The 26530-nt window shown below is 44.8% G+C and overlaps 1 protein-coding gene across 3 annotated transcripts; it reads left to right on the top strand.

The window, feature by feature from the left end:
• Positions 1-1907: 1907 nt before the first annotated feature.
• Positions 1908-25759, top strand: VGLL3 (vestigial like family member 3). Of its 3 annotated transcripts, none has more exons than XM_069025118.1 (4): positions 1908-2135; positions 11166-11418; positions 16611-17111; positions 23477-25759. In XM_069025118.1, exons 1-4 carry the CDS (start codon positions 2043-2045, stop codon positions 23518-23520), a joined length of 891 nt encoding a protein of 296 aa, XP_068881219.1. In that variant the 5' UTR covers positions 1908-2042; the 3' UTR covers positions 23521-25759. The 3 variants fall into 3 exon arrangements, with proteins under 3 accessions (XP_068881219.1, XP_068881218.1, XP_068881220.1); XM_069025117.1 differs by having other exon boundaries at positions 1909-2135; positions 11163-11418; XM_069025119.1 differs by lacking the exon at positions 1908-2135 and adding an exon at positions 2247-2361 and having other exon boundaries at positions 11163-11418.
• Positions 25760-26530: the final 771 nt, after the last annotated feature.

Raw genomic sequence — 26530 nt, 5'->3', positions numbered from 1 at the left:
TCTGCTTTAAGGACCGATACCGGATTTTCTCCTAAAAATGATCAATCGGCATTGAAAGAATGTTTCTATTTGTGACTTTACAGGCTTGTTTTCTTACTGTTATTAAGCGTAGGAGGCTTTTCTTTTGGGTTTTTCGGATGTCGTTTTTTATAAACCAACACCAGGCCTTGTTGTCATTGCATCTGAAAGCGTTTCACCTCAGAGAGAACGGCGCTGAACAACATCTCCCCTAAACCAGGAGACGTGTTTCACAATCCTCTGCGGCAAGCGGCACAAGCTTCCCGGGGAGGATCTGCGAGGGTGGATAGCAGCCAGTCGTCCAGAGGCGAGGAGGAGGCCGGGTGCCAGGAGACAGGGCGGCCAGAGGAATGCCTGGAGGCAGCCTGGCCATGTGCTTGCGGTGAAACCCTCCAGGTCAGGAGCAGGCTCGTGGCCAGGAACAGCGAACTTCAGAAGGTGGTGCTTGGTGTTGCCAGCCTGCGGCCTCCGGCTCCTGCAAGCGCCGCTGGAGGGGTGGTGTCCTGCCTTAGGTTTGCTGCAGTAGGTAATGAGGGGAAAGAGGTTTCTCAAATTAATATGGCCCAGATCGAGCAGAGATTTTTAGATGGCGATCAGCACTTGGATTTTCTGTTTTGACAAAGAAACCGGTCAGGAGCCCACACATTTGGTATATGCAAGTGCGTTGTACCCTTGCAGAAACTTCAGAGTGACTGCAAAGGTGAGTGCTTCAGCTGGAATCCATTCACACAGATATCCAAAATACAACAGGAACAGGTTATCAGAGTGCTACTTAAAAAGTATATAGCTACCTTAAAATCTGTATGCACAAACCAAAACAAAACAAAAAAAAGAAACCAAACGTCTGCAGGAAATTGGATCTTTGTTCAAAGTACTGGATTGAGTGGTTTGGAGAAACGCTTTCTACAAACAAGGAATCCTACTGGGGTCAGATAGAGCTATTTTAACCTTGTGTATTCATCTAACTGTTCTGGCTAAGGAGATGTGTGTGTGATTGTGTGTGTATATATATACAAAGAGAGGGAGAGAGTATAAATTTAGAATTTTTTTGAAGGCTTCAATTCCTGGCTGCTATTAAATGTAGGTAAACTTCAAAACAAATTTTGTGAAAAAAAACCAAAAAAAAACAAAACCAAAAAAACTTCAAATAATTCACTTTAGACCTGATGAGAAGAATAAAAGACCAAACACATGTAAGTCCTTCCCAGGCTCATAAGCTGGGATAATGCTAACAAGGCATAGTCTTTTCCATGTGAGGAATGGTATCGAAAGCTTCCAAGCCTGGCACTGCAGTAGGGCAGCTCGCTGGCAGAAGTGTGGATACAGAGGAAGACCAGGAATATATTTGAGTACAACTGAAGTCATTACAACCACGTCCTAGTTTTCCATATATTTTTTCAAGTAGAGAAGTGCACTTAATTTTTTTTGTTTTTAAACATTTTGGACCAAATGTGGGGAGGGAAGAAACATTCCGCGCCAGTTCAGCCTGCATCCAACATGCATCCATCCTCCTATGGAACACGTAGGTTCCTCCTTCCTCCCAGATGAATTTCCAGGATAAATCCCTGCGGAGCTGACACAGGTGACACCTACTCCAGGGAGCCCTCGCTGCTTAGGCTGGGCTGGGCGCCTCACGGACCGCAAAGCGGCACCGGGGCGCTTCCCGCTCGCAGCCGGGAGCGAGGGGGCCCCGCTCCGAGAGCCAATAAATGTTATCCGCGGGGCGCTCGGAGCGGCGGGCGGGGCCGGGCAGGTGCTGCGCGCCCGCGGACCGGGCGGGCGGGCGGGGCGCGGTGCCGTCCCCGCCCTCCCGGCGCTGCCGCTGCCGCCGCGGCCGCCGGGGCGCCCCGCGCAGCCCCGCCGCGCTATAAGTGCGGGCGCGGGGCGCGCCGGCCGCCGAAGATGCGCTGGCAGCCGGGGCTGCGCGGCGCCTGGCCGCGGCCGCCCCGCGCCGGGGAGCGGGAGCAGCAGAAGGAGGAAGAAGAGGAAGGGGGAGACGGCGGTGGCGCGGGGCGGCCGCGGCCATGAGCTGCTCGGACGTGGCCATGCAGCAGCCGGCCCCGGCGGCGTGCGGGGCGCCCCGCTATCTGGCCGCGCCCGCGGCGGGCTGCGCGCAGGTGAGCCGCGGGGAGGGCGGGGCTGCGCGAGTGGCCGCGGTGGGGAAGACTGGGAGGTGCGGGGGCTTTTTGGGGAGGTCCCCCCCCTTAGCGGGCTGCATGGCGCATCGCTGGCTGCCCTGGGCGGAGACCTCCGCCCCGGCCAGCCAGCGATGCGCTCCGCAGCCCCCGGCCTGATTTGGAGATGCGGGGAGCTGGTGAGGCTGCCCCAGAGCAACGGAGCCTGGTAAGACCTCTCCTGACAAGAAAAAAAAAAATATTTCCCCCCGAATTCTTGTATCTGGCGGGTGGATGTTGGCTTGCTCAGCTGGAGTGGGGCAGGAGGAAAAAGTTATTTCCTTACTTCTCTCCCCCTTCTGTCCGCCGTCGTTCCTTACTTGACGGCTCGCCCCGTTTGCCGGCGCGGAGCAGCGCCTTCGCCCCGCGCGGTGCGCTGCGGTCCGCGGCCGCGCACACGGGCGGAACCTCCGCCCGCCGGCGGGAGCGTACCCGCGCCGCTCCCCGCGCACGGGGCGCGCCGCACCGCGCCGCTGTCTCCGGCACTCCTGGAAGATCGTCGTCTCCGGCGGGTTTCCAGCTGAATTTGGTGATCAGATGTATTTTTTTTTTTTTTTTTAAGTGAATCAGGAAATTCTTATCAGGCTGACAGCATTTTTAGACTATGCAGTGCGTGGGTGAAGTGGGACTAATATTGACTTGGCCCTAATGTAGTCATCTGAGAATACATTTTTTGGTTGTTGCTGCATTCCATAAGGTTTTATCATTATTATCCGTGAAGATTGTTTTCTCCGTACATGGGAAGTGACCCCTAGTATCAACTTGCCTGGGAGACACGAGTATGGGCTAAAACATTAAAATTCCTATCGTGTGTTGCTGTTTTTTTCCTTTATTGTTGGGAGACAGAGCCCGTTTGCAGAAATGATACCTCAGTGAACTTGTCCAGGTTGCTCATGTTCACTCTAAACGCGAGCTCTGGAAAACTTGTGAGTTCTGCCTCTTGCAGAGTGCCTTTGCTATTATTTCTTCTCTAATCTAGGTCACAGCTTGCAGAACCTTCCATCTGTTCTGTAATTTTGCTTATGAAGTTTGTCTTTGGATATGTGGAGCTCCAGTAGCCTCTGTGATTTGGAGAGAAAATAAATAAATAATCACTAATAGCCTGATTCTCTGACTGAGAGACCTAGAAGTAGAAAAGCACAATTGAAAATTTGCTGAGCTTTCTGACATTTAACTCTGGAAGTGATTGTCTGTATTTCTCTTCCAGATCTGTAGAACACTTAGTATGGGGAAATCTATTAAATGATCATGTCATGTTCAAGTGCAAGTGATTTTTCTTTTTAAGCATAAGTATGAAATTTCTTCCTCATCCAAAACCAGGGACATATGTAAAATGTCCCAGAGGCACCCTAATGAACAATGAAGTTTCTTGAAATTTCATTTTAAACAAACTGAGTTCTTGTGGGTTATGCTGTTTAACAAGTAGAGGTAGATAAGCAAGGCAAGAAAAGTAGATAGCCCTGATGAGCCAATACAGCTCATGAGTCTCTGCTGGCACCAGATACTACATTTCCACCTAAAAGCTTTTTACACATGGCTATCCTACACGTTATTGGCAATTTAGTTTAATTAATCCTGATTGCACTGATTTTCCTGGCACACTTGGAGCTGAAGGGTCTTCACGAGCTTGTTTTATGCCAGACTGAAAAGCCGAGCTGTTGTTGCTGGAGAAAGTGTTCCACCCTCTAATTCTAACAGCTGCTAACTTTACAGCGGTTCATGTATTTTCTCTGAATCCAATGTTTTCTAAATTAAAAAAAAAAAAAAAAAGTAAACATAAAATGAGCTCCTCATGCATCTGCAGTCATAGTGGAAAGATTTATTGTTTGGGTAACGAATGACATTTTTGCAAGTCTCTGTTCCTTGAGAATAGTCCTGTCAGGGATGTTTAATCAACTGGTAGAGAGTGTAAGAAAGAAATATGAAGAATCTGTTGCCAGGTTTTTGGTTCTTACACATGTGTTCAACATGTAAAACACTCCTGCACTCTTTGTGAGGATGATGACCATTTTAAAGAATGTTCCTCTTTGCTGGAATTAAAACCGTGGTTTAAAAATAACACTGAGAGAAGATGAATTAGTGGGATATCTTAAAAATAAGTCTCTGCATTGGAGATGATAAAATGGAGCTCACCCTTAAAATATCCGAGGACTCCACTGAAGCATTTTTCAGTGTTACTGTACTGTGCTGGTGTCTTTCAGTTTGTTTCCTGAGAGAGAAAGCTCTTCCATGCTGTGCTGCTCTTGGCTTTCCTTTTCTTCTCAGGGCAAGGAGATGTAGGTGTGTTACTCTAACTGAAGCCTGTGCGTCTCCACAGGTATATGTAGCAAAGCCATCTCAAAAGTGTAATTGTTATGCCAGCTTTGGACATCAGTTCTGTGTGCTTTAAAGAGCCAAGCAGCTCTTTAGCTGTGGAGCTGACATTGCAGGCTCAAGTTCTGGGCCCTAGGGTCTCTCTGGAGAGCCAAACCCATCGTGTTTCTGTGGGTCAGGGCCAGTGACTGCAGCAAGAGGAAGGGGGTTCAAATGGTTGTCTCTTTTTTTTTTTTTTTTTTTTTTTAATTTTTTTAATGGGAAATCTCAGACTGCTTTAAAATGATGGACTGGTGTGCACCTGGGTTGTGCCGAAGTGGTGGTGTTTTTTTAGGGGGTGGTCCATCATGCCTTTTTAAAGTTTCCCCACCCTAAAGTTTTATTAGATATTATATATAATAAATATAATATAATATATTTTTTAAAATATTTATTATATTTATTACCGTGTTTCTGTGTCTGTATTTTTTCCTCCCTTAAAATCAGGACAGAATTGATTTTTGCCTTGCACAGAAAGGCAGAATTTCTGGAAATGTAGCTTTCACCAGTCCTTAGCCAGGAAAGGACTTGCTGGCAAATTAATTTAGATGGGATTTTTTTTTTTTTTTAAAGCTCTTAATAGACTGAAGCCTGAATTCCTCTTGAATGTTAATGGGAGTGGAGGCTTAGCACCTTAGATCCTTGAGATTGCTCAAGTCCAGGGTGTTTGCTGGAGGGAAGTAAGCGAAACATGGATGTATACATGCTCATATGGTGCCAGAATGAACTGATGAAAGTGGGGTGTGTCCCTAATTTTACAGATAAATCGGGATTTCCGTATTCCTTTGCCAAAAGACGGAGCGAGTGTGTGCCGGTGTTGGGATACGAACGTGTTTCCGTGTCTGGTGGGAGCCGTGCAGGCGTGAGGGTAAAACCCTGCAGACTGGTGAAATTAAAATGCTCTTTGCTGTCCACTTTCCTGAGGGGCTGTGCAGCTGCAGGAGGGAGCTTTGGCTTTCCTATGGGCTGGGTGAGGAATGGGTGTAACGGAATTCGGAGAGGCTTTGGGAACACGTAATTGGAGCAGAATCCCATTGTATTCTCGGCACACAGGGGCGGCTTGTCCTGTCACGTCAGGCTAGGCACAGCAAGCTGCAGGGCTGAGGCTCAGGTGGGACTCACCCTGGCTCTCTAACACACCAGCTCAAGACCTTTGAAATGGGAAGTTCCAGTAAATGGTAGTTTTGGAATTTCTCCATGGTATGTAGAGGCAAGCCAACATCTAAGCCAACACCATCCTTGCTAAATCAAGTCTTGCATAAGGAGTTGTGATACACTCAAGTCAGACTTTTTGCTGGCAGTGCTGTAGACAGACTTTGTCCAGATAAGGGCTTGTCTTCATTAGCAATTTAGGTCACTAACTCGGCTCTTCCTTCCAAACTGACAGAGTTGCAGACAAGGACAGGTCGCATCTGATGCTGTGTCAGCTGGCTGTGGCTAAACCCCAGTCACATACTGTAACTTGTTTTGTCAGTATAAGTTCCTTGCATCATGGGCTCACAACTTTTGAGGATGGGCTTATACTGCTTATGCTGCGTGGCGGTCCACAGATAGCAGCAGAGCATGGCTTCACATTCCATTTTCGCAGTTCAGCTTCTTTCTCAAGGCTATTCCTTTGCTGTTTGCTCTACTGGCTTCTCTGGAAGCTGTATGACCCGTATAACTCACCTGCTTTGATTTACAGGATGTAAAACCTGGATTAGGTCTTGCCCTATGTGTGAGGTTTTGTTTGGTTCGATCCCATGAGACACCAGTGATTTAGAAAGTTTGGTTTGCTTCACTCTATCAGTCTGACTGGGACCAAATTCTATTTGATATTCTTCTAGCTACGTAAAATTCGACCTTTACACTTCAAGGGTACATCTCTGTTTACATGTACAGCAAAAGATGTATAAATTCATTCTTTTTTCACCGTTTCCCTCCATCAGCAGAGCATAGCAAGATCTCTAGGCTCTACTGCTGCAAATCCAGTGGCTCAGCTGGAAACAAGCTCTCACCTTGCTCATTTGTGGGGGTAGAAGATGTTTCATGTTTTTAGGGCAGTGCCATAAATACATCTCTCAGGCCCAGCATTCAGTGCCCCGATTGCTTGGAATTATCTTCTTCGTTGAATACTTTCTGTGTTATCAATAGGAGCCTGCTTGGCAGACAGCTCCACAAATGGAGGCCTGTCTGAGGATTTGCCTCGAGTTTGTTGCTGGAATTCCTTCTCAGAAGCTTATGTCAAATGACAGCCTTTTTCTCAGGATAGGGTCATATAGTGTTTCCTCAGTGTAGTTATTCTTTATATTTGGTTCCTGTTCTTTTTCTCATAATGGAAAATCTGTAACAGGTGGCCACAGGCACACCAGACTTTCATGCTTGGGAGCATAAAGGACCATATGCTGTATGGCATGTATGGAGATAATAAATTGTAGGAACGGGCAACCAGTTTATATGAAAAATAAGAGCTGGCCTGAATTTTTGATTCAAACTTGGCTAAAGTAAGATCTTCTCTGTTCTCAAAGTGTGGTTGTTTTGGGGAGTTTTTTGATGTTGTTTTGCTGGCTACTAGCCGTTTTCTGCTGGAAGTGAATTTTTTTTTGGTTTGTAAAGAGGAATGTTCTGACATTTTTACCAGACACTCTGGGTGAGACCTGGGACCCTTGAAGTCAGTTGGACTTTTGCCACACGCTTTCACGTGGCCAACATTTCGCTGCATGAGAACCGTGTTGCTTGGTTCTGGGTAGGGTATGTCAGAAAATAACAGGAATCTTCGAGGCGGGGATTTTGTGCAAGATTTTGGACTACACGTTTTCTTGGCCTAAAAGCACTCAGGGAGACAGGATAATGCTTGTTCAGAATAAATTTTCACTTTAGTATTCCGAAATCAGCAGTGATACGCTGCTGACCTTTAGTTTCCTTTTGTTGTACGATTTGAAGTGGAGGGTTGAGATTTTCTTTGGAATTGCCTGTTTGTGAGTATATTTAAAAAAAAATACAATGTTGGTTGAAGCTGAATTCAGCCTGGGCTGTACTGCACTATTTACCCAGAGATTGTGCCATTTCAGCCATGAACTAGGATCTATTATGGATTTAGACACTGAATTTCACTGTTTTCCTTTTAAATTCTGTATTCTGCATCTTGGCCAAGAGAAGATTTTGCGTGTTTGTTTTGTTTTGCTTTTCAGAGGCTGCCTAATGTCAGTCTCTGGTGTAAGGAAGGGAGAGTGTATTGAACATTGACAAGAGATAACACCGTGTTTGGTCAGAAAATACTCTTTATAAAAATCTTACAGAGGTTATTGGGTGCTTAAATATATGCCAGAACTGTTCATATGAAAAAGTACAAGTGAGACTGGACTAGCTGAGGCTAGTTAGCATAAACCGAACTCGGTGGTTGTGGATTTTTTTATTTTTGTTCCTTCACACCCCATGATTGTGGGACAAATTCATTTAGCAGCTGATGATCTTGCATAGTTTTCCACTCACACAACTGCAGTCAGAAATACTATGAGAAGATTACTGTTAAGGTCAGAACAAAAATTAGGGAATTCATGTGCAAACAGGGTATTTTAGGTGATTTGGGGGGAAAAAAACCCTCACATTATCAAAGAATGTATACAATGGAAAGGATGTATATACATTGCATAAAAGGAAAACTTGTCGAGTTGCTTTCTCTCACTGTAGTCTCTTATTTAAAGTGTTTTGCAATTACAGGCTGATAATTTCTTCCTGAAATGCAAATTAATTAGATCTATGTCTGATCACGGGCTTGCTGCTTTGAAAAATCTTTTAATATAGAACTCTCATCCTTTGCAGATAACTCACTGCAAACCACAGCTTTGCGCCGTAAGTAACTTCAGTCTGCACACAAGGCCCTGTGCTTGTCCACTAGTCCTACTATCTTTTTTTTTTTACATTAAAAAACAGGTCAGATTTAGTGTTTTCCAAAGGAGCAAGTGCTCAGAGCATCTTGTAATGACTGCCCATGGACTGGAGGGGAGGGAAGAGAGTTGAAATGGAAAACGAATTAGATTCTTAAGCTGTGGAAGGGAGAACATTCCTGCGCAGAGAAGCGACTCTGGAGATAAGTTTTAATTTCCTGAGCTCCAGTCCCTGTATAGGAACATTGAAAGACTTCCTTCCTGATCACCGAGTCAAGCCAGGGGCTGTATTAGCGGCATGTGTCTGTGTATAATTGCGTGCTTGTGCATGCATTTGCATAACTGCAGCATCAGTACGAGCACCTGTAGGGATGGGAGTCAACTTTTAGCATGTGCTGCCTGTGTTCAAGGTCTGGCATGTAACAGACCTATTTACATTTCTCTAAAGGATCTCTTTCATGCATTGTCTCTACTCGAAATGCAAAGCCCAGCCGGAACCAAAAATGAGAAAAGCACCCTCCCCAACCACTTGCTTGCCTTTTTAAGAGGATCTGAGTTGTGGTGCAAATCCAGGAATGGCCAAGTCACTGAGGTAGATGCGTTGCAGGTTTCCAATGCACGTGTCTCCTGTATGTGCAGTGTTGCTAGAACTGTTTCTGCCTTACCGAAGTCTCAGTGGTCCGTGGTTACTCAGGCGAAACCATGAAGCTCACTTTGAGTGATATCCTAGTTAAGCGTTTGGGTAACAAATATTAGGGGACCTCTTCTGAGATATTTGCTTGTTTACAAAAGGCACAAAGCATCTCCAAAAAATGTACAGGTTACCCCAAATTCTGCATTTGCAAAAATATGTTTACAGCCTCTGTTTCGTTTTAGCAATTTTAGTTTCTAGTAAAACTGCGCTGTTTTGCTGTTTCCGTGTTTTTGTTTGTTTTATTTGTTTTTACAAGTGAATCCCAGCGGTTTTCCCGTAAATCTGAGTAAGTAATACTGTGCTAAAGTGAGCCATGGTATAACTTGCTTTGTGAAGCACAGATTTACTTGAATTCCAGGCCATTGCCTGGATATCCTCAACTGAAATAAAATTGTGTACGTCCCTCACTGCAGTTTGTGCAGCAGCATCTGAATTAATGGTGTCACTGAGATGTTTTACATTTATCAGTTAACCCACTGGAATGTCAGATTAAGTTGCCATGAGCTTTTAGTATAATAGGTTTCAATACCACTTGTCAATAGCTCTTTCTTACAGTTATTTTTTAAAATAACCGTTCATAATTCGGACTTCGCCCCTGAGCATTTATTTTGAATTGCAGTGAGAGAGTTCATACTGGATTATATGATTTTAGAAAGCACCGAATTTAAGTGTATTGATGGTACACAAGGTCAGAAAACGACTTTCAATTATTTTTAAATTGTACAAGCCTATTTACTGTAAAAATGAAACTTTATAGACTGTGTAGTTGTTTAACTTTTTCTATAGAGCTACTTTGGAAAAAGGGTAAAAAAGCCATAAACTTAAAGAGATTCTGATGGCGCTAGAGTGTTGCCAAGCAAACCATTAAAGATAAGTCAAACTGTAATTCTATAGGAATGCTATGAAATACTTCTGCATATGGACTGTAGTTGTTTTTGGGTTCCTGAAAGCGCTTGTGTGTAAAGTCAGCTGTGGAAATGGCTGGCTAGCTAAAAACTATGATTCCTGCAGCTTGACTGTTCTGGGGAGATGGTTTTTTTCTGTGAAAACTGTTGTAAAGTGGAACATCTGAAAAATATGTTCCATGCAAAATGGATCTTCACACACATTTATTTTGACATTTAGGTTTGATTTGAGAGAGAGAGAGAAGATTCTGAAATAGCCATTCACAGATGGCTTGTGAGGGTTTTACTTTTTTATATGCTTCTCTGTGTTTTTGGTTTGGGGTGGATTTTTCTGCATGTGTTTGCGGACTTGTCAATCCCCCTCTTCCCCCAGATCACATGTTTAATTTTTTATGACTTGAATTTTTTGTCCTTTTTCCCAAAAGCTGGTGTTAAAAAAAAAATAAAAAGGAAAAAAAAAACCCTCCCACCCCAAACCAACCAAAAAACCAAGATCTCAAGCCCCTGATCAAACCCCAATCACCAGCCCAAGGTATAACTTCCTGTGATAAAAATTCTGTTGTCAGTGAGTGAAAACTTATGCATTTTCTGGAGTTTGATAAAACAGCAAGAAAATTTTTCAGGAAGCAAGAAACTGTCCCATCTTTACCACTCCAGCAGTAAGTGTGGGGAATCCAGAAGGGCCCTGTACGCTCAGCTGGAGGAGTGTGGCAGGACAAAACCTGGTGCTCACCCAGCTGGATGTGTGAAATGCAGATGCTGTGTATCTGGCCACCCTTCCACAGGGCTGGGCTCGACCTCTGTACCCTTTATTGATGGGAATATCCTCTCCAGGTGGGAGTCAGGAGGGAATTGTTAGTGCCTGTCTGCTTTCTTTTGAAAGTATTGAGTGAAAGCTGGTGCTGATAAGTGGTGGTTGTGAAACATGCCTGAGAAGCAGGTCCATGTGTGTGAGAGGAATAGAGATTTTTAAGTGGGCACTGGTATTCTCTTCTTTGTGAAATGCCAATGTGAAATATCCTGGTAGCCCAACTTAAATCATGTAATGAATATTCAGTGTATTCAGTTATATTTTGTTACGGAAGCCATATGTTGAGCTTCCACTGAATGCCATCACTGATACATCTCTTGTTTGTTTTGTGTCTAATCCCAGAAGAAGTTAGCTGTGTACAACAAGATGCAGGAGTCTCTGGAAGTGACCCTTCCCAGCAAGCAAGAGGAGGATGAGAAAGACCAGCCTGCCGAGATGGAGTACCTGAACTCTCGCTGTGTCCTGTTCACTTACTTCCAGGGAGACATTGGTTCAGTGGTGGATGAACACTTCTCAAGAGCTTTGAGCCAAGCCAGTAGCTTCAATTCAGAGACTGCCCTTTCCAAGAGCAAGGCAGGGCTGAATCCTCTGTGGAGAGGTAAGACTTGGGCTGCGTTGCAGTAACAGACATTGCATTGCAGCTGAAATTTTACTTCTCTGTGGAGGTGGAAAAATCCCCCTCAAATCTCCAAGAACCGAGGAGCTTCTTGGGTTGAGTGATCTGAGGTGTTAAAGGGGGAGAGAGGAGCCAAAGGCATGGAAGGAGCAGGCGTCTCCTGCTCCTGCCATATCCTGTCTCTGCCAGGGGCTGGATGGGAGGGGGCAGAGCTCACGTGGCTTCACAAACGTCTGCTGCAAGGTTGGAGGCTTTTTTTTTTCGAGCTCCAAGTGTGAAACTTGGCTTGTGAGGCAAGAGCAAAGCTGTTTGGGATCCTGGCCTTGGACATGAAGGAAACCTATGCAGCCTTCTTGAGTGACTTTGCCAGGTGATTAGGATTTGTCCACGGCTGCTTTCCAGGTGGGGAGGAGCCAGCACAGGATGGAGTAGGCTGAGGGGTAAGCCCTGGCTCCTGTGGCTGCAGCCACGTGGTGTTTTCCATTGCAGCCTGCTTGTGGGAGAGGTACAGATGATGTTATGGCTTGCTGGGTGTAAAATGGGGATGACACTACTCTGCCTCCAAGGAGGGAGCAGAAATGTGGTAAGTTCTGCGAGGCATTTACTCGCTGTCCCAATGCTTACCTCTTGTTATGCACATAAATGCTTGTATACGTTTTATGTATTGGTGTGACAAAGGGCAGACCTTGCCATAGACACTAGGTAGCTCTTACAGACGAGATTTCCAAACTGGTGACAGGAAAAAGTGTAACAGTGAGATGCTGTTTCCATTTTGTTGGATGTGGCAGTCTGGGTGTTTTTTCAGTTACCCACAGCTGCATTATTTCTGGTCACATCCTTATGTGGACTGGCAGAGGGATGCAATCTAAGCATGGTGAGCAATGGCCTTACACTGGGTTGGTGAGAGAGATACTGGTGGGATCTGAACAGGAGCAGTGGTGTTCATAGTCAGCGATGTGGAGGTGAGACTGCGTTGATGAAAGCCACGGATCCTAAAGAGAGATGGGATTTTTGGAAACAACTGTGAAGAGAAAAATAGCACAGAAGGATTTGCTTTCCAGAAGGATGATGACAAATCCGAGGAAGTTTAAGCAGAGGTCAGCAGAAGTGGCTGGGGAGCTAGAGGAATTTATGGCTTGAGCCGGGACCATTAATGTTAATGGGAAATTTTCCGTTGACTCGACTGAGAGCAGGATTGAACCTATGCTTACTAAAAAGGAGACTGGAGCATTTATAAATGGCCCAGACAGGCTATAAATGTTTTAGCAATGGGATCAAGGCAGTCCCCAGAGACCCCATGCCCACAGCAAGCCCTCTTCAGCAAGCTTGGGGACGTTCCGTGGGTGGGGTTGCGCGTCTCCCCTTTGGCCTCAGACATACCCTGTTGTTTTTCCCTGTCTCCCCCTGTGGTTTCACAACCATCCCCAGAGGACTCTGCAGGGGACAAGGGTGGCCTGGTGTGAGGGTTCTCCAGCCATGCTGCCTCCTAACCCCATGTGCCCCATGCCCTCAGTGGGGAATGGAGGTCTGCGTGTCCTGAACATCTTCCGGGAATGAAGTAAGGAGATACGCCCTGTGCCACCCCTGCACCTGCTGAAGGGGCATGGAAATCCCTGGGGAGGCTGCTGGGTGCTGAGAGAGTTGAGGGCATTTACTGCTCCAGAGAAGAGAGCTTTATCAGGCCCAAATAGGTTTCTGAAATATTCCTGCTTGAGAACAGCGGAGAAGGAACAACGCTGACAGCTTGGTCTTCCGGTTTACACACGGTGGCAAGGATGCTCAGTTACAGCACATGAATGTGAATTTGTATCCCATTACCTAAAGAAGTTAAAGTATCATTAGCTTGGAGTTCTTCCATAAATAACCTTCATGGGTAGTCAGAATTGCTGTCAGTTTCTTACTCAGATAAATGAGAAAGAAAAACGCTTTTGCAATCGCTGTTTTGGGAGGTACAGGTTTCAGTGGAAAATGTGTGAGCATGAACTGGCTCCCCAGCTCACTGCATTTTCTCCATTCTCTGAAAGGAGGGATTACCAATGATTTTAACTTTTTTTTTTTCATCTTTCTGTGCTTATTTTCTTTCTTTTTTTTTTTTAAAGGTGTTCTCATGAAAGCGCAAACTCTGATTTTATCATTAAGGTGATATTTCAGGGGTTTTTTTCGTTTGTTTTGAGGAGGGATTTTGCTTACATATAAAAAGTAGAACCTGTTGTTCTGAAAAGAGCAAATTTTCATCATTTGTATGTTGAAACTGCTGATCAGTTTAGGCTAAAATTAATTTGAAAACAGTTTTTTTAATAAAATAAAAAAGCCTTATGACAGGCTTGAGTAACATGAATATTCAATTGTAGGTGTAGCTGCCTGAAATCTTTTGCAGGTGCTAATGATACCTTGACAGTAATGTTACCTTAATGGTATTTTTATAAACATGTTTTTCCTTGCTGAAAGCATTGGGTTGTTTTTCTTTCTTACTTTTCTCCCGTCTTGCCTTAAGTGAGAGCTGATGTTGTACTAGAGAAAGCTTTATGCATTGTCTCTTTCCCAGCGTGTGCACCTCTGGCATGTTTTCAGTGTGTGTTGTGAACATTTGGGTTGGCCACCATGACCATTTGGGTTGGCCACCGTGAACATTTCCATCAGCCACAACTTCGTGGTCCCTGGGATGTTGCCTTGTCCCAGCCTCCCTGTACTTAGGGTAGGAAATTGTGGTAACTGTATTATCTTTCTTGGCAGACAGTTTTTGTTAAATGCCTCCTGAAAGGCCATGGAAGCACAGAGAATTTTTTATTTTTATTTTTTTCCTTGCTCAAGGACAGTGTGGAAAAGGCTGTTTCAGCATGTTCCATGGAGGCCAGGTATCCCTGAACACTTGGGGTGGGTGAAATTTTCCTGCATGTTTGTATAACCTGGATGGAGCCTGTATCTCCAGTGGCAGGACTGGCCTTTCCCCAGTGAGGGTGGCCACACTCAGTGATGTCAGTGGGGGCTGGTCCGTGACAGCCAGACAGCACCGATGGCTTTGTGAAACCTGCGCAGGTTTGAAAAATGGAGATGACCAAAAATGTTTTCTGTGGCCTAGACCTCCTGCATGACTGGCAAAGCCAAGCTGTTATGCAATCTGGGATGAATTCATGTTGGCAAATTCGGTGGTTTAAAGTGCTCTCTCCTGTTATTAAAGCTGTCCTGCAGATACTTTGTGGTTTTCTGTGCTTTTTTGAAGTGCAGTGCTTTGGATTTAGAGCTTTTCCATGTAGATAACAGCCAGATAGTTTTCAAAAACTCGATTACAGAGGTTAATTTTTCAGAATGCTGGCAGAGCATTGTCAAGCTGTGCTCCTCTGTTAAGCAACAGACTGGACATGAAGTTGTCTTTTTATTTTTTTTTGTGTTGGCCCTGCTGCCAACAGCACAAGCCATACACACTCGCCATCTCAGTGTAATCCCTTTTTACAATGAATGGTTTACAAACAAGGAACTATACCAGTTTTGGAGGAGTGCTGGGGCTTCTGTAATATGCTTGAAGCTCTCTCCAGTTTCCAAGCATGAATTGCAACAGAAATACATTGTTAAAACAACACAACCTTTTGAAGATAAACCATGTTGGGGTGCAGTTTGCCAGATAAGCTTGCAGCCTCTGAAGCATTTTGGCACAAAGCATCCTCTGCATTTGTCCATGGTACAATTGCAAAGTTTGTTTCCAATATTGGAAGTTAATCAGACTCAATAAACTGCCTAAATCAAAGCCAATTGATGTGTGGAAGAATTTCTATGATTTTAGTGGATTTTAAAATAGAGACATGGGTGTCCTAGTGATGCAGTCAGAAAACACTTTTAAGTGTTTTGTTTCCTAAATATTTTTGTATAAGCTAAGTTCAGAGGCAGGCTGGAGTGTTTGAAGAAATCTGTTCATTCTCAATGGTGTCTTCACCCAAGTCTCGTTCCAGCTGCTTATTAAACGAAGCAAAACAAAAGGTGATTTAAAAAAAAAAAATACTTTTACAAAAGTTATGAGGAACAGAGGATTCCTTGCCTCATCAAATATTAAACTTCCCTGGCTTTATTTCTCCATAGGCTATTTTTATGACTGTTCTTTCATCAGAGGCGAAGTTCTGTATTTTTATGTTTCCATCTTTGACCAAAAAAAAAATCCTGTTGGAGCTGAGACATATTGCATGAAGCAGTACTTTCTAGCATGAGCTGGCCAAGAGGATTGTGAGAATGGAGATGCCAAGACTTTCCTACACATCAAAAACACTAACTGCTCCTTCAAAAGAGGAGTTTTTAGAATGTGATTTCATAATGTAGAGGTACTGGAATTCATTTAAATATAAGCTGAGTCCTAGCTGTGAGAAGCAGCAAATCTTTTATTTCTGACGAAAACCTGTTTGAGCCACAGAGATGGTTCTGCTTGTATGCTCCTATTGGGTACAGGGCATGATGGTGCATTCTGTAAGGGACTAACATAAGTTGGGTTAGATATGACCTTTATCCCATCAAAGCATGTAGTTAGTTTGAGAAGATCAGGTATTCTTTTAGCCAAATGTTTCTTGTTCTGCAGTGCGAGCTTGTTCTCTCTCATCAGAAGCATTTGCAGCCACAACAGCTGCCTTTCTAAATGATGTGCTCTGCTCTGGGCAGGAGTTAGCCTCTCCTCACAATTCCTGTACCAAGGTCCTGAGAGGGGCTCTGACTCTATGGCCTGAAGAAGAAAAGTCTTCTTGGAAGGGATCTTATGTTTATAACAATGTGATGGGAGGGAATGAAGATGGGAGAGCCAGGCTCCCTTCAGCAATGCTTGCTGACAGGACAGGAGGCAATAGGCAGAGATTAGAAAACAGGAAATTCCATCTGAATACAAGAAAACTTTTTGTTTTGTTGGGGTTTTTAGGCTGGTTTTTGTTTTTGGGGAGTTTTCTTGAGAGGCTGTGGTGTTTGGATCTCACTCAAAATCTGACTGGACATGGTCCTGGACAACCTGCTCCAGGTGACCCCACTTGAGCAGGGGAATTGGACTAGGCAATCCTCCTACTTCAGATATCCTGTGATTCTGTAGTTACTGCAGAAGCTAAAGTTCAGCGTTACAAACTTCAGAGAGTAGCAAATCATTGTGGGGTTTTTCTCACGAAGTGTGTTGTTCAGCTTCAGTTATACTTCACTTCTTTCCTTTCTACCAGAAAGCTCAACAATTTCAAGCCAGAGGAGCAGTTTCCCAACCTCGTTCTGGACCAGCTCTTACCAGCCTCCTCCTCCACCCTGCTTAAGTGGAGTACACCCCGATTTCCCCGTGACTGCACCAGGCACCTTCCCGACACCAGACCCCAGCAGCTGGCCAGGACACGGCCTTCACCAGACTGCCCCACCTCCTCCCCCTGCTGCCTCTGAGTCCTGGCATTACCCTTTAGCATCTCAGGTGAGCCCTTCGTATGCACACATGCACGATGTGTACATGCACCGCCATCACCCTCATCCCCACATGCACCACCACCATCCCGGCTCGCACCGTGACCCCCGCTACGGCTCCCTGCTGGTGCCGTCGGTGCGCGCCGCCAGGATTCCTGCTCCCCAGTGTGACGTGACAAAGTCAGACCCCGCTGCTGTCACCAGCGCTACCTCAGCTTGGGCTGGAGCCTTTCATGGAACCGTGGACATTGTGCCAAGTTTTGGGTTTGATACAGGTAAGACTTTTTTTTTTTTTTTTTTTTTTGGTGTGTGTGGCTTGTTTTAGCAGAGACGTGAACTCCCTGCAGCTGGAGCTGGGCTGGTTCTCAGAGCCATGTCCAAATGTATTTTCAGAGGGGAATCCCTCCTGTAATTGCTGTCAGAGCAGGTGAGCTGTGAAACATCCAGCTCTCACTGCCTTTTGCTGAGAGACCTTTGTCTGCCTTGGTCCCATTCAAGCTGGATGAGTTGAGACATGATCTGCATTTTTTGTTTGTTTGTTCTTGTTTAAATCTTGTGGGAAAATATTAATTATGGTTCCATGGGAAAGTTCTCAGCTTGTTCAGCTAGCTCATATGTACATTCACCAACATACAACTCCAATGAACTAATAACTTGCAGTACATGAGGACTGCATCTTGAGGTGGACCAGCTCAGCATTTCCTTCCTCTGTAGCATCCAGGTGTCACATGGAGAGTAGAGGTGCTGATTGACCTGTGCTCACCATCAGACTAAACATCTTTCGGGTCTAGGCAGAGACCTGTGAATTAAATTCATTTTATTGCAAGGTCTGTTGTATGAACTGCAGACCATGAGCTCCATCCATGTCTGTGAGCTTTGAGTGGCAGGCTCTTGTCTCAGTATCAGGAGCAGCCTGGCAGCCCTCAGTGTTTGAAGTTTCTAGCAGTCAGGTGATGGGTGACTGACAGTTCCCAGTGCGTCCATCCTGGAGCTCATAGGCCCCACCGAGGGCTCCTTTTTCTTTTTTGGTTTGATATTTATCTCACCAGCAGCGATCCTTGCAGATTAGTACTTCTTAAAGACAGTATGTTATCTGATTAAGGAAACACTAGGTTTGTAGCTTTGTTCCCTTTTCCTTAAAGTATCTGTCTCCCTTTTGGATAGCTCTCTCTGACTGGTTCCATGTGTGAGAAGCACTTCTTTGCCTTGATTAGTGGGCAGGGGGACAAAAATGGGTGGAGAAAAAAAAGCTGTTTCATAAAGATGAAATACTATGAACCTAATACAGATCTCCCTCTCTTCCTTTTAAAGCAACTGGGAACCAATAATCTCTTCTAAATACTGTGCCACTTGCTGTCTTGATGTCAGTGAAATTAAGAAAATGCTTATTAGGATTCTTAACACTGGACAATTTATGTATGAATAACATTTCCAGCTATACCAGCGAGACAAGAATAATTATATTTTATGCTTTTGGGTACAGAATGATAGTCTAACCAGACTGGGGTCTTGAGTTTTTCCTTTGGGACAAATTCCATAAGGGGAGCGAGCTGCGTTCTCTGAAGCACAAGCAGACTGTCACTGCCACGGGTTTAAGGGACACTTCCCCCTGGACCATCCCCAGCAGTCCAGCTGCAGTGCCCTGATACTTGACTAAACCTTTTGGGGATGGAACTGAGAACTAACTGCATGAGGAATTGTAAGTCAGGAGAAACCACTACCTGGCTTAGGTGCAAATCCAGCCTAGACTGTGAGTTGTTTTTCTCTTTAAAGAGCAAGTACCTCAAAAAGGACTCTGGGTCCTAGCACTGCCTTAGAGAACAGACACAGGTTTGGCTTGGTGCTGCCTGCTCCTTGTGGAAATCCCTGTGGAGGGGTACAACTGGGTGCTGCTTTTGTCAGGATCCTGATTTGGCAGTGCCTTGCATGTCTTTTGGTTGCTCAGCATGGGAGGCAGTGGAAAAGATCTGAACTATTAACTTCTCCCCCATGCTTGATGTGTGGGCTTTAGTCCATGAATTCGTGTGAGGAAGAAGAAAGAGGAGAAATGTATGGCTGGTTTGAAGAAACAGAGAGTCTCAGCAGACTAACATCTCACTTGTTTGAGACTATTCAAAGGGGTCACACACTGAAACACAACAGCAAAACCCTGTTAGGCAGCCCCAGTTCTGGAAACAAGGGTGCAAGCAGTGAAACACAGCAGGCAGTGGAAACCTGTGACATTAGAATTATTTGCTCTCTTCCCCTGCACACTCATCTCTCCTCTGCTTTCCAAGCAGAGGCTTCCTGGGAAGGGCAGGAAGTCCAAGCTCCCTTTTTAGCCTTGCCTGCAGCTTATGCAGTTGAGACAAATGCTGTGGTTACAGGCACTTGAGGCGTGGAGAGAAGAGGGAGCTTAATTGCCTCAGTGTTTTATGTGCACATCCAGCAGTGTCATGCCAGGGACAGTGTGGGGACAGGAGGGGCCTGCTCGAGTACCACACGGAGGCACATCCAGCACTTGCTTCATCTGCACTCCAGGGACAGTGGATTATACTGGATAAATCTCCACATCACACAGCATTTCATTACATCTCACTCTAACATGAAGCAGCTATCTTCAGCCGAGAGGCTACAAACTCGAGGGCCTGGAGAGAGTGAACTGGCTTTTAGTGACATAAAGTGGTTTCTCCAGAGTAGGGTAAAGCCATAGTGGCAAGAATATGTCAGTTCTGAAAGTGTTTGCTCGTATATCCCTGGAGAAAATCACCTGTGGAGCTGTTAATATGTCAAATTCCACGAGTTTCAGGTGATTTATGTTAAAAAAGTTCATTTGGTCTAGACGTTGCTTTTTGGAATCCTTTAGATACAAACTGGTTCTCCCCCTTGCTTACCATGGGTCACATTTCTTGTGCTACCATCACATGTGATTATAGGAACATTTGAAAAATTCCTCACGCTGAGTTATGTGGAATGATAGTGTTGGGATCAGGGCAGGCTGGCTGTAATCTTAGCCCCTTCCAGCTACATTGTTGCATCTCGGCCATGCCCAACCAAATAATCCATCTCATGAATGGATGATGCTGAATCACTTCAGAGGTTAAGAGGAGGTTCCCACTGCATGTGCAGTGTAGTTTGGGAATTTATGTTTCAGAACACATTGTGTGGGACATCAGCGCAGCGCCCTTCACAGAGCTGGCAAACTATTGATCTGTCTTGCACATCTGTTTGAACTTACATGGTCCTGTTTTGGGGCATGAAGAGGGATTTAGCTACCTGATTGCCATAAATGTGGCTTAATCCTCACAGTGTAGGCTGCAAATTAACCCTTTTAGAAGCTTCTGTGCCAGTACAAGTGGGATTAAAGAAAATGCTGGTCTGCATCAAGAGCTGTTAAAACCTGTTAGGTTTGTGTCTGCTGGTGTGTAGCATCTTTCCAAAGTGCACAAGCTACAATGCTCACTAGAAAAGTACATTTCATGTCAAGCATTGATATAATCACATTGGAATAAGCACAGATTGTTTGGAGTTTAGGCCTCAGTTCCTTGCTCTGCTGATGTCAAGCAAAGCAAGGTTGGGCTTTCACCAGTGCTGCCTTTGGCTCTGGCCTGCAGCCATAATCCAGTGTCACCACTAAAGCCACCTGCTCATGTTGAGCGTGCACAAGCCACGTCCAGCACTTGAGATCAGGGCTTGAGGAGGGGGATTTCTGCCTTGCAGTGTTGCTGGTGGTTGTAGCCATCAGTGCATCCCTCAGGAGCAGGGTGGGAGGTTGTCCTGCACACCAGGCCCTTCAGGTGAGCAGTGGGATCTGGCTGTGCTGGCAGCCCCTGGGGAGCTGGCTGCTGCAAAGCCCAGAAGGATATCCTGTCCTGCTGTGGGACAGATGTGCTGGAGGAGGCTTCCTGCAGCCCCAGCACACTAAAAGCAAAGCAGGACTTTGGCATGAGTGATGCCTGTAAGTCTATTAAAATTAAGGTGCACATTCTTTATCCTGTAAAGTTGTGCACATTGAGATTAATAATTTAAAATTTAGGTGAATCAATCAACAGCCTTTAGTCCTGACTTACTATGGAAACTCCACTTTTGGAAAGGCCCATACATCAGTGTGAGACATTGAATTTGGAATTTGAGGGGCCAGTCCGATCCCTTCTGTACATTTGTCTCTGTTCACACACATCCCACAAGTTTGTCACAACTCAGTAAATTTGCTTAGATGTTCCCACAGAACCTGCATAATGTCTCTGTGGCAATTAGCTCTAATGTTGGTGTCCTAGGGAAGGGGAATTGTGCTGGAGTGGCAGTGTTGGCTCATGCAGTGCAAGTGAGGATGTCCTTGCTAAGAGGAAAGCACTGCAGCACTTCCACTGCAAGTGGAAGCTCTGGGTGAGTAGCAGGGTTGGCCTTGGTTTCTGTATTAGGATTGCAGATGGCCTTGCCTTGAAGGAGATAGGAATTTAATGAGGAAAACGCATGGAAAGTGTTCCACATTCATAAATGTAAATGGGGCAACTTTGGTTTTTTGGATTGTTTTCTCTGGCTGTGTAGAGTCCACAGCTATGCCTTAAACCTCCTTGTTAGTTATTTGTGTCTTGCAAAGGCACCTGCCTAGGAAGGTGCCTGTTCAGCTGGTTGTTCCTCTTCTGCCACTTGCTGCTGTCAGGTGGAAGATCTCTTAAACAGGTGTGTGTGTCATTTTTTTAAGCTGCAAGGAACCATATAACCTGTTTCTCTTCTAGGCTTCCATTGCCTCTGGTGTCCTTTAGTGCTCTACTGGTGAACTTAAATGACTTCTTTATGCTCTGAAAGGTTTCTGCTGTCTGACTCTCCTTTTGTTTTTTTCTTTTTTTTATCATCTTTGTTTAAAAAAATTGGAAGCAGCAGGGGAAAAATAGCCCCAAATTGTCATCACTAACTTTGAGGGAGCTTTGAAGGGAACTAACAGCAGTTCATTATGACTGACTGTGTACAATGCTGCCAGGGAAACAAATAGCTCTTAAGCAACAAGGAGACATCTTCATTGAATAAAGGGCCTCTGAACATGTTTTTATAGGCATGCTCTAGCTGAGGGATATCCCAGTTTTTCCAATCTGAAGAAATAGGTACAAGTGCATGTGAAATGGAGCAGAAAGCACTGAACAAGGTTTGGTGCACCACACCGTGGGCTCTGCTTTCCCTGTCCCTTCACTTCTGGACACACATGTGTTTGTACCCTGCTTGGGAATCCTCACATGGATAGAGCCATATGCTCTCATCTTTTATGTGAGTGCTAATTGCTTTGCAGCTCAGCTCTCAAGTGTTGATCATCATTAAATATTTAACTGTTTGTACTCTTAACGCAAGGAGGTAGCTGTCAGATCTGAACCCTCCATGCCTGTTAGGCTTTCTGAAAACTCACAGGTTTTCTTTTGTGTTTTACTGTGTGACTGGATATGGAGATGAGATTCATGCCTAGCACATGGGTCTGTCAATTTTCACAGGGTGAACATCAAATGAACATGGAGCTCTGATGGTTACAACATCATTGAGGCCTGGAGTTAGCTAGTGGTGAAATTAACCCTAAATTCTTAGCAGGTCAGGTGCCTTGGTACACAGGGCAATGTATAGGATGACACAGTAGAGCTTTGCTCTCAGTATAGGAATGATGATTTATAGTGGGAAATGGACCTTCATTTCATGAAATGTGACTTACTTGCCTCAAAATTCCGAGGGGCAGGTTTTAAATGGTTGAGACTTGAGTGCCTTACTACCTCTAAATATACGTGCCTGCATCTCTCTCCTTTACTTTCCCTATAAATGAGCAAGAATGTATCTTTGGGAAATGTAATCCTCACCTCCCCGTCTCTTGTCTGGATTTGAGGTTTACGCCCTGTTAGGTGTGAATCTAGAGGAGATTGAATCCCTGTGGAGCAGAGAAATCCCAGATTATAACACAAGTTCCAAGTCTATAATGCTAAAGCCACAACACAGCACCACATTTATTAGATAGTCCTCACTTTTTACAAAGGAAAATGTTAGAGGAACTTATAACAAATGCAAGCTGAAAACCATTAATTTTTCCCATGTGGAAGCACTAGCCATTCTTGGCTGAAAATCTTACACTCTGTAGGTGAAATTGTTTCGTGTTTTTCGCATGCTGCGGGAACATTTTCCCTCCCTCCTCTTTGAGGTGAAAATGCCACAGAAACTGTGAAATCCTGAAGTGTCTCAGGCCTTTTCTAGAGGAGATGGTGTCTGTGGCTGGCCCCTGGCAGGCAATTTGCTCTGCTGCATACTGGATAATTGATGCAGACCTTTCTGGAGGGGTTTTTCACTCCATGCCATGCTCCGCATTAGCTCAAACCAAGGAAGTGCATACTGGAATTTTATCACCATTTCTGAACTCCCTGAGCCAGAATCAAACTTCACTGTGGTTTAATCTTACCTCTCATAAACTGAAAAGTTTGGAGCAGTAACACTGTTGCTAACAAGTCCTTTAAACTGTCAAATGGTGGGGTTTTTTAATTTTCATTTTTCTTTCGTTTATTTATTTTTTTAATCAAAACGTGTTTACCTTTACTTCAGTTGCTTGGGGGAGGGGGAAGAAAAAAACCATCGAATTTATTAATTTAATTAGCATTTACTAATATTAATTATTTCCCTTTTCTCTTCTGAAATGTAGGTCTACAGCATCAGGACAAGAGCAAGGAAACTGCTTGGTTCTGAAGTGCAGAGCAATTAAGACCAGCTAGAGCTGGAGTCGGCAGAGCTGGGTGGGTGATACAGCAGTGGTTGACTCCTTCTGCGTGGAGCAAAGGACACACATGAAGATGAAGAGCCAAAACTATTCTGGTTTTGCTATTGAGCCTTTTATTTGTAAGGCCGTTTATGGGTCCCACAGTGTTGGAAGAAAACCAGAAATCTAACTTTTCTTTCTTTCCTCATCTGAGCCTGCTGCAGCTGGGCAACCTAACTCCTTTCTGCTCCTTTAACAGTGTTTCGTTTTGTTCAGCTTGATATTTTTATGAACAGTCTCAATAGTCAGGAAAAAGACTCTCCCTTGACTACAGTGCGCCTTCTTTCAGGAATACAGTATTTTGTAGCTCTTTGTGCATCTATTTTTGTAGAAATACAGAAAGTTTGGGTAAGGATTGATGGGCTATTTTAGGATGACATATTTTTTTAAAAAAAATTGTAAAATTGTTAAGTTCTGTTTAAAGAACTTGCTCTCAGAGAAGCACTGGCAAAAATGTATAAAATGCTATTTTTAGATGTCTGTGATGTGTTTGTGCATTTTGGGTTTTTTTGTTTGTTACCTCAAATGTCTATCTTTCCTTTCTTTTTAAAGAGCTAAACTCCTTTGTTTCCACACTATTAGATTCTGATGTTTTTGTCCTTTTGTTCTAGCCTAAGCAAGTATAATTCGCACCTGAAGTTTCAGCCAAATATTTTTTCCTGGTGGTAGATTATAGTAAAAGTGTTTTTGTTCTTCTTGCTTCTAAAGGTGGCTTTGTGCTGTGCTGATTGTCAGAAGCTTGCAAACACCTTTAGCATAGAGCAAAGCTTGAAGTTACAGAACTGCATTTCCAACCCATCCATTCTTTCAAAATGGACCAAATACTCTTAAATCTAACACGAATATGGGCCTCATTTATGATCCATTGAAGCTGTTGAACCCAGTGCCCTGTGGGTTATGTTGCAGGCCCCTCATAGTGCTCATAAATATCAGTACAATCTTACAGGCAGGACTTTCAGGTAAGCCATTTCAAGGTGGTAACTTGTAACGTCAATATTCAGGGAAAAAAAAAGAAAAAAATCCAGGTTTATAAAAATGTGTGGCTTGTGGAAACAAAAGGTTTTCGACTGGCCTGATCCGTGTGCTGAGCAGCTCAAGGAAAGCACTACCATTCTCAACTCCTGTTGACTTCAGAATGTGTTTGCCTGACCTGGGCTGTGCTGTGGGGCTTGCTGGACCCCAGCTGCAGCTCTGCAGTTTCGTAACCAGCTGCACGGGCTGAGCGTGCACACACCGGGGCTTGGTGGCTGCCAGGGCCAGGGCCTGGCCTTGGAAAAGCACCATGGCCACATGGAACCACAGCCTTGTGCTTGGGAAGCCCCCCCTGGCCTGGGCCTTGGGTCTGACGTGCATAATAAAGGCTTTAGTTGGAGCCAGGGTGATCAAATCCTGAGTAAGGGCTGCGAGGTCACCCTGGGAAGCCATGGGCTGGAGCTGGGTCAGTCTCCGTGCCCAGCCCTTGGGGACTCCAAGTGTCACTGTCTGCTTAGATGGGACTGAGGTGGGCCTGGGATCAGGACCTGGGTTGCTGGGTCCTGGCTGTTGCTCAGAGATGTTGCCTTCCTGCTCTGTGCACTCAGGGTCCCTCTGTAATATTTCCTGAGGCTCTTACAAAGCGTTGCATTTCTGTCACCACTGCTCTCAGACGTCCCTGTTTGAAAGACACACCGGCTGAGTGGAAAAACCAAGATATGAACACATGGCTGAGATAAGAAGGAGTTTAATTTTAAGGCACTGAGCATTGTAAATGTAGTTTTGTCAGGTGGAGACCACATGGATCTGTGTGTGAAAGGGGAGGGGGGGGCGTTGGGAAGTGCATGCCACTCCGAGGTTCAGGGCTCCTTCCCTGCACTGCTGCTTCCCTCCAGGCTTTTTGAACTTGATCTTATGAGGTGTTGAGCATTCTCCTTTGTCAAGGGAGAGGGCTTGACATGCTGGCATTGGAGGCATTAGGATTATATCACAGTTTGGCAAGACCCTTAACTCCCTACCTTGCTGATTTGAAGTTTTAGTGTATAAATGCTGAATGGACTATGCTTAAATATTGCTTTAAAATAATAAGGTTGTAGTCTCTGTGTTGGGATGATGAATTAAATGTGGTGGGGTTTTTTCCTCGTCTTTGTAGTCCATCAGTATTTCTTTCTCTCAATAAATTTCACTCTCATGACAGTTCTACATATTATTGCTGCCTTGGTGGAGCTAGCTCCTCGATTTGTCAATAAATTCATAATGCAGGGTGAAAACTGTATGAGAGAGAGTGGCGTACCAGCTGCCACAGTTCACTTTCTTATCAGGACAATACAGTTCAGGAAATATCTGAGTTCTGACTTAGGAATGTTGACAGTATTAGAAATACTATGAGGGAAAAAAAATCCAAGTTGGTTTTTTTTTTCCTCTGGACTTGGCAAAGGTGGAAATTTGAACTTCAGGGATGGAGGGTTTGGGTGGCAGGGGAAGCAAAAGAAAAGGCAGCATTTCTTTTTGAGGTGTATTTGACTTCCTGAAACAGTTTAAAGCCTAACAAGAGCAGTCTGCTCGCTGCCTTCCCCTTCACAAGCTTGTACTGTGAGGGACCTCCTCTGGTTCCCCATAGCTGTCAAAGCAAAATGGGACAGGAAAGAAACAGGCCTGCAGTTTGCACTAGAATCTCTTTCTGGATTGTATCACTGAGTTGTTGGTAAGTGGGGATGAAGAAGTGGGGAAGCTGTTGCCTCTTCCACCTCCAGGACTGCTGTTCTGCACCCAGTTTCCACTGCTGAACCTGGGAGTGAGCTGGAGGAACTTCTGCGAACTCTGGGAGACAAGTGCCAATAAAAACCGGCTGTCATCTGCAGCCATTCATGCACCAGTGTGCTGACTTTGAAAGGGAGATAAATTCTTCTTTCCCCTCAGTCACTAACTGTCCCTTGTGCTAGCAAGTGAGCTGGAAGTAAAAGCCTA

Source organism: Aphelocoma coerulescens, chromosome 1 (genome assembly GCF_041296385.1).
Source record: "Aphelocoma coerulescens isolate FSJ_1873_10779 chromosome 1, UR_Acoe_1.0, whole genome shotgun sequence".
Taxonomy (NCBI): Eukaryota; Metazoa; Chordata; class Aves; order Passeriformes; family Corvidae; genus Aphelocoma; species Aphelocoma coerulescens.
This window is presented reverse-complemented; position numbering and strand designations above follow the sequence as displayed.